Source organism: Cajanus cajan, chromosome 11 (genome assembly GCF_000230855.2).
Source record: "Cajanus cajan strain Asha chromosome 11, NIPB_CcT2T_4, whole genome shotgun sequence".
In the NCBI taxonomy this organism is placed as follows: Eukaryota; Viridiplantae; Streptophyta; class Magnoliopsida; order Fabales; family Fabaceae; genus Cajanus; species Cajanus cajan.
The window spans coordinates 32,276,819-32,290,505 of NC_138527.1; the positions used below are offsets into that span (position 1 = coordinate 32,276,819).

General features: G+C 27.8%; 1 protein-coding gene and 1 pseudogene across 2 annotated transcripts; one reads left to right on the plus strand and one right to left on the minus strand.

Annotated features, from left to right (window-relative positions):
• Positions 1–4,921: 4,921 nt before the first annotated feature.
• LOC145953041 (uncharacterized) lies at positions 4,922–5,807 on the minus strand (annotated as a pseudogene).
• On the plus strand, positions 5,780–7,872 carry LOC109801307 (uncharacterized). Of its 2 annotated transcripts, XM_083066519.1 has the most exons (3): positions 5,780–6,236; positions 6,305–6,386; positions 7,651–7,872. In XM_083066519.1, exons 1-2 carry the CDS (start codon positions 5,780–5,782, stop codon positions 6,340–6,342), a joined length of 495 nt encoding a protein of 164 aa, XP_082922645.1. In that variant the 3' UTR covers positions 6,343–6,386; positions 7,651–7,872. The 2 variants fall into 2 exon arrangements, with proteins under 2 accessions (XP_082922645.1, XP_020217935.1); XM_020362346.3 differs by lacking the exon at positions 6,305–6,386.
• The last annotated feature ends 5,815 nt before the right edge of the window (positions 7,873–13,687 follow it).

Consider the following 13,687-nt stretch of genomic DNA (forward strand, 5'->3'; position numbering starts at 1 on the left):
TCGCACTTACAATTATTGTACACATATACTCATTAGAAAAACTTTTGTCCAATATCATCAATCTATTCTCTAAACGATCATCGATTCATATATCAACATCCTTTACTTGTGACATGGTTGGCATGTCTAATACCACACCATATTCATGTTTTATATATAACTACTCTTGAAGATTCTATCACAAATAATGTGTTCGCATATCCTCTCAACTTTATGTCATTTCGAATTAAACAATAAACACATGGATAAAAATATCTCTCCTTAAAATATTTTCCATTTCGCTAAAAAATTATTAAAAACTCTCAATTTCATTTTTGATACTCTTCATTAAGGTGACTTGCATGCATCCAAACTTTGATCCATGACTACATTGAAAAAAGTCTATTAACATCGATACCATGCATATTAATATCATTTTTAAAAAATTCAATGTAAGGTTGTATTATCTCATTTAAGGAGACTTTTTGCATACTTGGTTAATATTTTGAATTTGACAAAATTTCATCAATATTTTACATTAATCGATCTCTAAGTACATATAAATGAAAATGATAACACCAAATCAACTATAATCAACTATGTATATAAAGAACAAACCAAAATTTCATAAAATTTAATGCGAGGTACTTAATTTTTATGTATTAACCAACTTTAAAAATAATATTCTCAAAGTATTTAACCAAACAATTCAATATTTAATACAAATAATTAACACTATCATCATTTTTGTTGAATCTTAGACATAAAATTAAGGTTCATTCAATGCATGTATAACCTAAATATATATAATAATAATAATAATAATAATAATAATAATAATAATAATAAAAACCACCCACACACACAGTGAATAAAAAAACATCAATGGAAAACAAATTTAAACATATATTAAATCAAATATAGTGAAAATTGAAAGTAAATATAGAAATTACAAAATTAAATTACACGTCTCAATTACAAATAACAATTTATTGCAAATCTCTATATATTTGATATAGTATATACATAACTAAACTAATTAAACTTAATATAAGTAAGTTTCATTAATTTAATTTAAATATATTTTATATAAGGCAAATCTAATTAAATTAATTAAACTTATAGTAAAGACTATGTTTAAACTTATTGAGTACGTCTAATTAATTAATTAAATTTTCCATATGCTAAGTTTATAAGGTAGATCCCAATTAGTTTTAATTACAATTAATATACACTAAATTTAATTAATTTAATTTTTTATATGTCAATTTAAATTAATTATTAGACTAATTTAAATTATAAAAAAAACTAAGTTTACAGGATATAGCTAATTAACTATACTGATTTAATTACTATATAACAAAACTAACTATACTACGAATTAACAATACTAAATACTAGTTGAGTTAATTTAATTTAGTTAATTTAATTTAATTTAATTTAACTAATTTTAATTAGTATAAGTTAAGTTTATAGATTATAGTTGTGCCAATATTAAGGCTAAGTTTATAGTGTAAATTATATGAGTAATTACTATATTTTATAGTCTAATTACACTTGCGATATATATTTTGTGGTGTCCAAACTAAACCAAAATTACCAAGTTATAGGCAGATTTTCATGCTTATAGTGGTGCCAAAATGAAGCCAAACTAAACCAAAACTAGTTTAGATAATTATACAAACACTTAGTGCAACAAAATAAGAACCAAATCTTAGTAATATAGTGCTCATATAATAGTCCCAACTAGCCATCAAAAAACTTCAAAAACCAATCAAACCAATCATATAATCGTGACAGAGAGACAACCTAGCTAGGAGGTTGCATGTAGCAGAGAAGCAACGAAGAAGGAGAGACAACAATGAATGCAGGGGCATAATGAAGCGATAACTTTCACAAACCATGATTGATGAGGTCAACAACATGCATAAGCTCGGAATGAAGAAAGAAGGAGCAGAGGAGATGTGAAAGAGAAAAGATGAAGGCCAAAATGTCGAAGTTACCGACTAAAATATTAACTTAACGTTGGTTGTTAACAAACTCCACATAGAATAATAAAACTAATAATATGGTAACAGCTTATCCTTTGACAACTTTATATTTACTTGAAGACAAAAAATTGATTTAGTAAATTACGAAAAAATTAAAAAGGGTATTACAAAAATAAAGACTTATTAAATTTTTTTGAGGAGAGAGATTATATAAAAGTAAAAGGAAAAGAAAATAAAATGGAAATATATTTTTTTTAAAATCAGGTTCGTTAAAAAACATGAGAGAGGCAACTAACTAGACTTATCTTGTAAAAAAAATCATAACTAATTAAATAAGATAATATTTGACTAGAATAAGTTACATCTTAAGAACATAAATTAATATTTGATTTTGTAATACTACGTGAATCATGTCAATAAATAAAAAATATATATATAAGTAATTTTTATATAATCATTAATTAGATTAACATGTATAAATTTATCTATAAAAAAAATTCTAAATATATTTTTAATCCTTACAAAATAAGTGAGTTCATTTTAATTTTTGTAATTTTTTTTGTTTATCATCCTTAAAAAAGTTGTAAACATTGTTTTGGTTTTTATAAAATATTTTTTATTCTTGTAAAATGAGTAAACTTATATTTTGATCCTTGTACAATATTTTTCTTTACTTTTCATCCATCTAAAATAAAAATAAAATATTATTTTTAGTCTCTAATGATAATTTTAAGGTAAATAAATAGCATTTATTTTAATACCAATAAATGTTTTTTTAGAGGAATCACACACATGATATCATTAATAGTTGTTGGTAATACTTGAGATATATTATTTAACATTTTAATAAATAAATAATTAAAAATGATTATATAATAATAGGAATTAAAAACAAAATTTCTAAATTTTAGAAGATGAAAATTAATATTTTTTTTATAGGAATCAAAATTAAAATTTGTTGATTTTACAAAAATTAAAATCATATTTAAGAAAAGAATTGGAATGTATAATAAGATTGTTGGTTTTTTACTATAATTATTTTAAAATTTATATCCATATTTATTTATAATTAGTTGATGATATAATTTTTTTATTAGTGAACAAATTAAATTCATTAAGTAATATAAAATTTTATTAAATGCAATAAAGTACCAATGATCAAAACTTTCTTCTCCTCTTCGAGTAGTTTTGATATATTTTTTTTCTTCTAACATTTTCAGCACACTTAGATTCGGCCAAAATTTATCTCGTGAGATACCTTAAAAAAACATCATTAAAAGTTCAACATCACTACATAAAATATATATCAACAATGCTTTGTGCTCCTACTTTGAAACACCCCACTTTCCACCAGATAAAGTGATAAAAATAGTGAGTAAAAAATAAATTTAAACTAGTTTTAAATTAAATTATAAGAATAAGAATTTATAAATATAAGAGGATATAGACCAGCTGGTACTATGTGGATAGCATATTTAACATATTGGATTGTATGTCATCGGTGACACCACAAAAAATGAAAATGGATGGCTAAATCCGATCAAAGAAATGTCGTTAGATCAATGACTATCTATATATAACTCTAACTATATTGGATCTTATTAAATATGTGAGCGTCCCTTATTACTATATACTTTATATATCATGAAAACTTTGTTTCGTTTATACAACTATCCTAATTACTATATTCAAACATCAATTCTTGCAACTCAATGATTTAAATTAGATAATGTATCAGCAATAGCAATAACGTTAACCAAACGGTAACGACTAAAATCTTTTGAAAGAAGAGAGCCAAAGGGGCAAAAGTCAATTGAAGGAGCTCTTTCTAAGAAAATCCAATGAGAAAACACACTCTTTTTTTGGTACGTCAATGCTTGTCATCGTTTTGGCTTTGCGATCTTTTTTACATTACTTAATTCTCATATTCTATATTCTATATTCTATATTCTTTGAGTATTGATTACTCCATGGACACCCACCTTTCAGTTTGCTCGTAGAAAAAATGATGAATGAATTCAATCCATTTCGTTGAAGTTTGCGGATCAATTACGAAGGTGTTTCGTGTCCTCTTAATTAACCTGAAAAATTAATTATTTGTCCATGCAACATCTTAAATTACTCATACAGAAAGAATCACCAATGAATATTCGTGATTTTTATTTAATGATATATTTAGTAGTTATTTATTTTAGATATTAAGATTACTAAAGTTGTTATGTACAGGTGATGTAGAACTTTCCAACACATACAGTGCAATTTTTATGTGAAAATGGTAATATGTACGCTGACATTGTAGTCGTTAAATGGTCAAAGAGATTCCTAGTTTCCTAGTTTGTAGAAGATAAACTATGTTACAATATTTTGTTTTATTCTCAGTATATTTGACAATTTAAAAATATTTAAATATGCTAATTTTTACTATAAATATAAATATTACTAACATTTACTGTTGCCAACTAATAAATGTTTAACAAGTGGAAAAACTTAGAAAGGAAAACACGACATCTTTAATTTAACTTAATCGTTAATTATTCATGATAGAATTATTTTAGGCAAATGTTATGACACGTGTCAACAAGTTGAACCGCACATGCATCCCATGATTGGGGCAATGGTCACCCACGTCAGCAACTTTGAACGGTTATTATATCTCTCATCACCGAATCAACGTCCAATATTATCTGATTAAAGAAACGTATATCTTTTTTGTTAAATTGTTAACTACTTTATGCTATAGGCCAGAATGAATTATTATAAGATGAGTGAGGGTGCAGAGTAAGAGGGTAAGCCGGCGTACATCAGAATAACCGGTGCAATCTGAACCGTTGGATGTGAAAAGATGGAAGAGGTGAAAAAATAGCTCTATAAATTCAGATGAAGACGAGGTTTTGAGCGATTGGGTTTGCTTCTCAGTGTACCCAGAAACAGAAGCAGAAGGAGGAAGACGATTAGAGAGTGAGAGAGAGAGAGGGAGGGAGGATTGGCGAGTTAGGGTTTCGAATTCAACTTACTGAGTCTTTGCATTGTGTCGCCGGCTTTTTTCTTTCGCCGGAGAAAACTCTAGCTCCGATCTCTCCTTCTTTTGTTTCCGATAACGTAGCCGTTCGAAAGGTTCGGTTTTTCCGGCGAGAAGTATGGGAATTTTTGGTGATTCTTAGGTGGGTTTAGTTTGGGGGAATTCCTGATTTTGACCTAAAGCTAAGGTCTCTACTCAAAATTTTTCACTGGATTTCGTGTCCTTTTCGATTTTGCGTTGAGTAGAGCGAGCTTGAGTGTGTGTCATTGTGTTTGAGATTTGGGGTTGATGTCTTTTTGATAAACAAAAACCAAGATAAAATTTATTCTTTTGAGATTCTGATAATTATCTTACCTTTAAATATTCTTTTGTGCTTTTCTGGGAGTGTAATATGTGAGATGATTTTGGCTGACATTCAATTTTGGGAAATGGATCTAGTCTAAGTACTTCAACTTGCTGAATTGGGTTTGATATTTGAGAAAACCTTGGTAAATTCACTGCTTCTGTTTGATCACCGCTTGTGTCGTTTTTATCAAAAGTGTTTTTTTATTGATTGCTATTGATATCAATAGGTTTGTTGGGTTGAATTTATTACTATGCCCCAGTTTCCAATTGATTGCCTTTTGTTTAATGAAATGGATTATTTCCTAATATAGTGGTCACTGCAACAGGCAGGAACCACTGGCCATTCCGTTTCTCAATTTTTTTCGCCTCATTCTTTCACAAATCTTTGGCCTCCAAAAGAGCTTCAATCTTTGCAACTCTTTAGCTCTGAATCCCAATCCGAAGTATGGCTGTCTCTTTGACACGTTTGTCATGGTGGTTGTGGGGTGGCAAGGAGAAAGAGCCCAATTCTAGTGGCTCTCCACTGAATTCATCTTCTGAATGGGGTTTTAAGGAGAGAGAGACTGTGAAGTTTTTTCCTTCAGTGAAGGGGACAAAGATAGCTCCTTCTCACAGGAAGGTTAAGAGGAAATGGCAGAGCAGGGAAGAGAGGAGGCTTGATAGGGAGTATGATGTTGTGTTGGTGCCATCTGATGGTGATGGCTGTTTGTCTGGCTCTGAAACTGATGACTCTGATTGGTCCATTGGGTGGTTGGAGCCTCATGGCTCTGATTTTCTTCAGAGTGATGATGATTTGGATAATAGTTTCGCTGTGCTGGTTCCTTGCTATAGGAAGGAGGTGGAGAGTTCAAACAAGGAGCTTCTAAGTGCCATCAAGAACCTTCCAAATGAGTTTTCTTCCGGTAAGATTCTGAACGTGCTCTTGAAATGTGTAACTTTGTTTTCATTGAGTTGTTTTGTTCTCTTTCAGACTCCTACCGCTGTTTTAACTTTTTCGGAGTTGATTAACCTTTTTTGTGCTGGTTATTTAAAGTCAAACAATCCTTGTTCAGGTGTTTTTTAAGTTTTTATGTTATTCTATAATCTATAATTTTTGACTTGATTTGGCCTTGTTGATGATTCTGATGCTAAAGAAGAAATGTGTCTGTCATTATCAGATGCTAATGCACTGCTTAGTAATTATAGGTGAAATGGTAATTGGGGCTTCTAACTCGCTAAATCCAAATAGGCAAATACATAGTACTGCATGATATAGAACACATAGTTTATCTTTTTCTTATAATTGTAATTTGTCTACAGATGCATCGATCTAAAAGGCCTTTGTTTTTTATGTATTTTATTTTTGTATTTTGGTGTGTGTGCGCAGATAGCCAGATACCATAATGGCTTGTTTTTGGATTTTGGGTTCACTTATATTTTCTGGATGCTTCCATGCCTAATTTGCAAAGAAACTGCTTTGATTATATGAGCTAATTTTGGTTGTATCTTCTTTTCCAGGAGGTTTCCTGATGCTTCTGTTATGTACTTCGATTTTTTTTTTCTTTAATCAAATTCTTATTATATATATGTATATAAAGTCTTAGCTTGAAATTTTTGCTAAGGGGGTAAATCACTTTTACTAAGTTGTTTTCATAAGAGATAAAAAGTCATGCACTAAAGTAGCTTTACCTTCACAATCTGATTCAAGTCCCTAAATTCCACCCTACACAAGCCACTGCCAATTGATCACTGACTTCCTTTTTACCACGGTCATGTGACTTCATACTTTTCTTTCATCTTCGACCCTGCAATTTTTTTCCCAGTAATAAATAGTAATAAAAGATACCGTATAGTGTACTATATGATATCTTAATAAGATATGATAGCAGAACACCTTCTTTCCTTTCTATCTCGGAACCGTTTCTTTCTTGTCCATGGAAAATGAATCATGGTTTTTCTGATCTTTATGGTTGAATGAACGTTTAGACTTAAATCATCTTGTAGCCAAAGACACACGGATCAAGTTGATTGAACTTGTAACAGTTGCACATCCTAAACTGTAAGTTAGGCACTATCGTGTTTAAAATAACAACCGGCCATTTTTAATTGAGATGTTTGTACTAATCAAATTTAGGGAAATTGTAATTAATAATGGCAGGGACTTTACATTGAATTTTTTGTTGGAAATCAGTGGAGTGAAAGCATTGATTTACACTACTATTTATTCTTATGATCCGTTGATACATTCATGTGTACCATTATATTTGTGTATCTGCCTTTTGAAGAGACTACAAAACCGTACTCATTGTATTTTTGGATTACTGACTGCATTTGCAGCTGGCAAGAATTACTTGGAACACTGGCTGGCTTCTATTCAGAATTTTGAAGCGTAGAAAACAAACATCTATTACTACGGACCTTTCTGATAACCTTCTAGAAGTAGAGGAGCTAAATAATCCCTTATCCATCTAATGCATTTTTTGTACATAGAATCATCTCCTCTTATTGTAAAAGCTTAAATTGAAATGAAAATCTTCAATCTAGAAGATTATGTGAATAGACTACTGGCTACCTAATGTAAATTAGTTCTACAATGTTATTCGGTTACAGATTATCACGATAACTTTTATAATAACAACTATAAACATTATATTAATAATTATTTTTAATTGATTAATAGTGTAAAAATAATTATAAAATTATATTAATAATTTCTGATTAATTGATAATTTATACTTCATACCTATTAAACTCAAATTTTATGTGCTATCAATCACTATAGTGAAACTATAAAAAGGGGATTTTAATGTGGATATGGAGTTATAATAGAGGATTGGATGAGTCGTCTTTTGAATTTAAGATGAGATTGGGTAACTCATGGTAACTGAACACATGAAAGGGAGAATGCAATAGACATTTATATGATTCATTTATTCAGTAATTATTTTTATTATATAATATGTTAATTTATGAAGAAAATTGATTAAATGTACTGTAATAAATTTGTGATTGGTTGATATATAGTCATTAAAATCAAAATCTAGATTATGTACATGGAAAACAAAAATATAACTAATTTAGAGAAGCAATATGCTTTGGTTGATAACACTTCTCTTTGGAATGTTTAGTTTTTGTAATATATTATTCTCTTCTGTTTTTTTTTTTTTGTTTTTTATTTATCAGAATATATTATTCACTTTTTCCAGTTAACTACATTCCTTTCTTCTTTCCTCCTTTCTTTTGCCATCTTTTCATTTTTGATTGATTCTTCTTAAATCCAATTCTGCAATTCCCCCTCATCCCTTCCCTATATCATGTTGGCTGAATAACCCTTTTCCCTTTTGATCCAAATTGCCATATCAAGTGATGGACCACATGAAGGTGCGATGCAAAGGGGAGCCACATAGCTTTTCTCAATTAGATGAGAAAATGGTCCTTTCTTCCTTAACTTTGAGATTTGCCTTAAGGGAATATTTGATACACAAAAAAAATTATTTTTTTAACTAATTTTGTGAATGTTAATTTTTAGCATGTGATTTATTATTTAAAAAATAACATTCTTAAAAAACATTATTTATTAAAAATTATTTTTGCATTTGTTTCCCACTTTATTCTTATGAGAAGTTGAAAAACTAACTTTTTTAAGGTAAAAATAAAATTTTAATGTAATACTTTTATTTTTTATTTAATACAGTAACAATCTTGATTCACAATTTAAAATTATTTTTAAAAATATTTATGATCAATCAAATAAATTTTCATAATTATTAAGAATCACAATTCTTATGAATCATGATTTTTAGTTATAAAAAAATTTGTCATATATCAAACATTTCCTAAAAGTGTAACTGTTTACATTATTGATGTTGAGAAAAGAGGTAAATTTGGGTCAACAAAATGTTTTAATTTTATTTTTAATTATAAAAACATTATTTTGTTTTAGGATTTATTTGAGTAAACTTCTTTATAAACACTTCTAATGGAAAAATAAATAGAAAGCAAAATAAAATAAGTTTTTCTTAACTTATGCACAAGTTAATTTGTAAAATATTTTTTCTATTAATTTTTCTAAAATTTTATTTTTAACTCATGTATAAATTTATTTTAAATTTTCTTCATATTTTTCTTTTCTAGAACATGAGGTTGTCTAGTTGATATCACTCGTATTATTAATATATCTTCGTGTGTGTGAGAGACGAATTAGATTCCATAAAAGTGATACTTGAAATCGCACTCCATATCTTATGCATGACGGTATAAACTATGATAAAATCATTGTTGTTATGAAGTTACAATGAAACATAGGACTTTGCCCTCGAAATTAAAGGCACTCTGAAGAACATGCCATGGAAAGAGGACCATAAGACAAGGGAATCAAGACAATTTAGACAGCGAATATTTATATGATATATACCAAAAAGACCAAAATTTTTCTTCTTTTGTTTATATATATATATTATTATTTTTTTTCTTTTCCTTTTACAATCTAACAGGAATGCACAGCGGTAACGGGAATCATATTATCTAATGTTATCATAGGAAAAAAAACATGTACAAAAACACGATAGGTTGCGTGATTTGTTTCGTTATGGTTTTTTTCTCTTAACAATAATTTTAACATTCATTTGTGCACAATAAAATAAATCTTTTCTTTTCAACATAATTCATTTCATATTCAAAATTAAAATTCAGACATAAGTTATAATCATTTATATCCATCAATATTAATTCAATATAATTTATCTAATTACATAAAAATAATATTATTTTTAAAAGATAGTTTGTAAATGTCCAACGTGCAGTGCATGGTATAAAATTTAAATCTTGATAATAATTAATTGATAAGGAAAAATATTTTTCATTTTTTTTTTAATTTTGGATGGTTTATGAATCTTGTGTATTGAAAGTTTTGCATAAAGTACATTGTATTCTCGTATACGAGCTTAGGCAGCCTTGTACCCTTTTTGAATATATGTTTTCTTTACTGATAAAAAAATGAAAATAAAAATAATCTATTGTTTGCCTAAATAATTTAATTTAATTATACTATTTCCTCCATCTCAAATTGAGCTAGTGAGCTTTGGTATTAGAAAGAAAAAATATTGATTGATGTTTTTATTATTCAAGGAAATATTAAAATTTTATTTCCTAATAAATACTATTGTCTTAAAATACTTATTACGTATTTATAAAACTTATAAAATGAATAAAAACATTTTAGTAAAATTGATTCCTAATAGATAATAATATTATCCATGAAAAAAATTGTTACAAAAAACATTAAAAGTCAATCAATTTGAAGTTGACGAAGTATAAAGTGGTATATACGATAAGTTTATTAATTTCTAGAAGAATCGCTTCAAATTTACACTTAACATAATTTTATATTTAATAAAACTAAAATATATTTTTCTTAGAAGTACGTGACAAGTATCTTCCTACTCAAGAAGAGTTTGGATGACAAAACCATGGGTTGATGATGTCACATTTTTGTTATAGTTTATAATATGTTAAATTATATTTTTGATTATTTATTTTATTTTTTAAATTTATTTTGATTCTTTATCTATTAAAATATGTTAGATCAAAAAATGATCTTTGATGTTTGAGGGTATAAGTTTTAATAGTAATAAATTTAGATATATTTTAGAGAAAAATTTTCTAGATCATATTATAAGATAAATTGACATAGACGATTCGTTATGATAACATATAGTCTATCAATTGAATCATTTTCTTTGTAAGATAAATGTATTTAATATATAATATTTATAATGTCTGATAACCAAATCATATTTTTCTTTTACATTCCTTAATAAATCGAAAGGAATAAATTTTTTCGGTACTCGCACTTCAATAAGAAATGAAAGCATGTTTTACATTAAAGAAAGGACAAACAAATCTCTCAAAACATGTGAAATCTTAGAAAAATTTATTCCTATCTGACACATCAGCTTGGTACCAAAAAGGTGATAAATAGTTTCCTTAATTATATAAAAAGTGACAATTTGATAAAATGGTGTTAATGCTCATAATTAATGCATTAACAAACACTTCTTCTCATAAAGTAGAAAGACGAAACAAGTCCACAAAAGATGCTCAAGAATTTGTAACAGTCATCCTTATGAAGTACCTATATAAAGAAGTTTGAAGATTTAAAAAGAATAAAGCAACTATTGTAAAAATTCATATTCATTCTTCCCGTAAAAACATTGTACTTAAATTGGTTGTATTACGTCTTAACAGTAAGATGAAACAACAAGTGATTTTTCATCTTTAACTTTGTGTTATTGCTTTAGGCCTAAAGATACTTTACTGTAAAATAATAATTGATTGTTGAAGTCTATAGAGACTTTGATGTTAAAAGAATAATTGGTTGTTAAAACCTAAAGAAGTTTCGTTGTTCAAAGAATGTTTAGATAATTGCTTGAAGAGACAAATCAAAGAGCACTTAGATTAAACCAAAAGTAACTTGTTAAAGAATATTTATATTTCTGTAAAAGATAGTAGAGCTTGATATAGTTGATCAAGAATTGGATGCAATCTCAACGGTTGAGATGAATCAGTATAAAATATTTTGTGTTCTTTTTTTTTTTTAACTGTCCGTCTGCACACATAAGTTTCTTAATACTATTTCATTATTTAGAAAAAAATGTTAGATTTTTTTATTAATATTATTCAACCCCTCTTCTAGTGTTTTTCTTTTTTCCACAAAATGTTATAAAAAATTATACTTATTAGAATACATCAATGAAGTAGTGAAAAACATAAAGTCAACTAACCTAAGATTTTCATGCAAGCAATACCTAGATATTCATACAATGATGTGTGTGTGTGAAAGACAGAGAGAGAGAGAGAGGGATAATCAATTGAAAACATAAAACTCCTTAATAGGATTACAACGAGATCATGTACGCATAGACACACACAAATATCAGGTAGTCAAAACATAAAAGTCCTAAGTTGTCACTAAGCAATCAATCTTTTATGTGTAAATTCTCGTTGAGTGGGCATATCACGCTAAGCGACCAGGATCCTTTGGGGTCCTTCCACTAGGCATGTTATGTCTCACTGGACGAACTTGGACATATAATAATTTTCTCATTGGGTGAAACATATACCACTAAGTGAGAATGCGATTTTGGACAAATGTTCATCTATTCATGCATGAGTGCTAAGTGCCATAAACTCTCATCGAGCAAGGAGAGGGTTTTGACCCACAAAGTTCAACTTCCCTCAACAATTTCAGCCATTAATCCATACCAACCCAACATGCAACCTTCAAATCAACATTTATACATCATAACATGCATTCACAACATGATCCAAGATTGTCAACATCCTTCCAACACCAAGAAAACCCCAAAAACATAGCCTTAAGGTTCAACCCTTCAAATTTCAACATAAATCACCATTCAAGTATGAATTTAAAACAACAATTCAACATATTCAACTTAGAAAATAAAATCATAAGCTTCACTTATCTCAAATCCCCTAGAAACAAGGAAAAGAATGTAGAACAACAAAGAACAAGACTTATTGAGAGTTCATCGTACATCAACTTCAATATCTGATTCTCAGCTTCTTAGTTTCAAATATCTAATCAATCACCACAATACTACTATAGGGGAATGTCTGGGACACTCCTATGGAGTCAAAATAAGAAAAGAACTCTTTTGCCTTTAGAGCTTATTTTCCTAAAACTTCTATCTAAAATTCTTAAGAAATGAATATATGAAGTTCAAGTCCTTAGAAAATTTTACACACCTTCTCCCAAACTTAATCAACTTTGATCTCAACATAAAACAACCCCAAACAACTAAATTCTTAAGAATTCCTTAATCTTCAAAGTTCTAAAATATCAAAACATCATATCAACAAAATCATTTAAATATTAAAATTTAAAATAAACAACAATTCAAAATACAATGCTACAAATGTTCATTTTGCTCCTTTATATTTTATATTTAAATCAATTTGTTATTTTTAAAACAATGATTACTTTCAATTTTGTGACACAACTTTAAATTAATTTTTGATTGATTCAATATGTAAAACTTGTAACATTAGATTCACCAGATAAAAACCATGGAATGCAATTGATGTCGAATTCAAAAGGACTATTAAATGAAAAATATATCCTACGAACAACTAAAAAATAGTATGAAATTAATTTTTTTTTAAATTTTCAATTTTTACCATGTATATAACACTTTTGGTATTTTTTTGGTATATTAATGAATATAAACAAACAAAGAGAACTATATGAAATCTAAACTAGCTTCCATTTAATAAATGTTGAACTAAATTTGGCTCCCATCCGATTAATCAATGAGCAAAAACATTATTCTCTCTATGAATATTTTTGGAATAC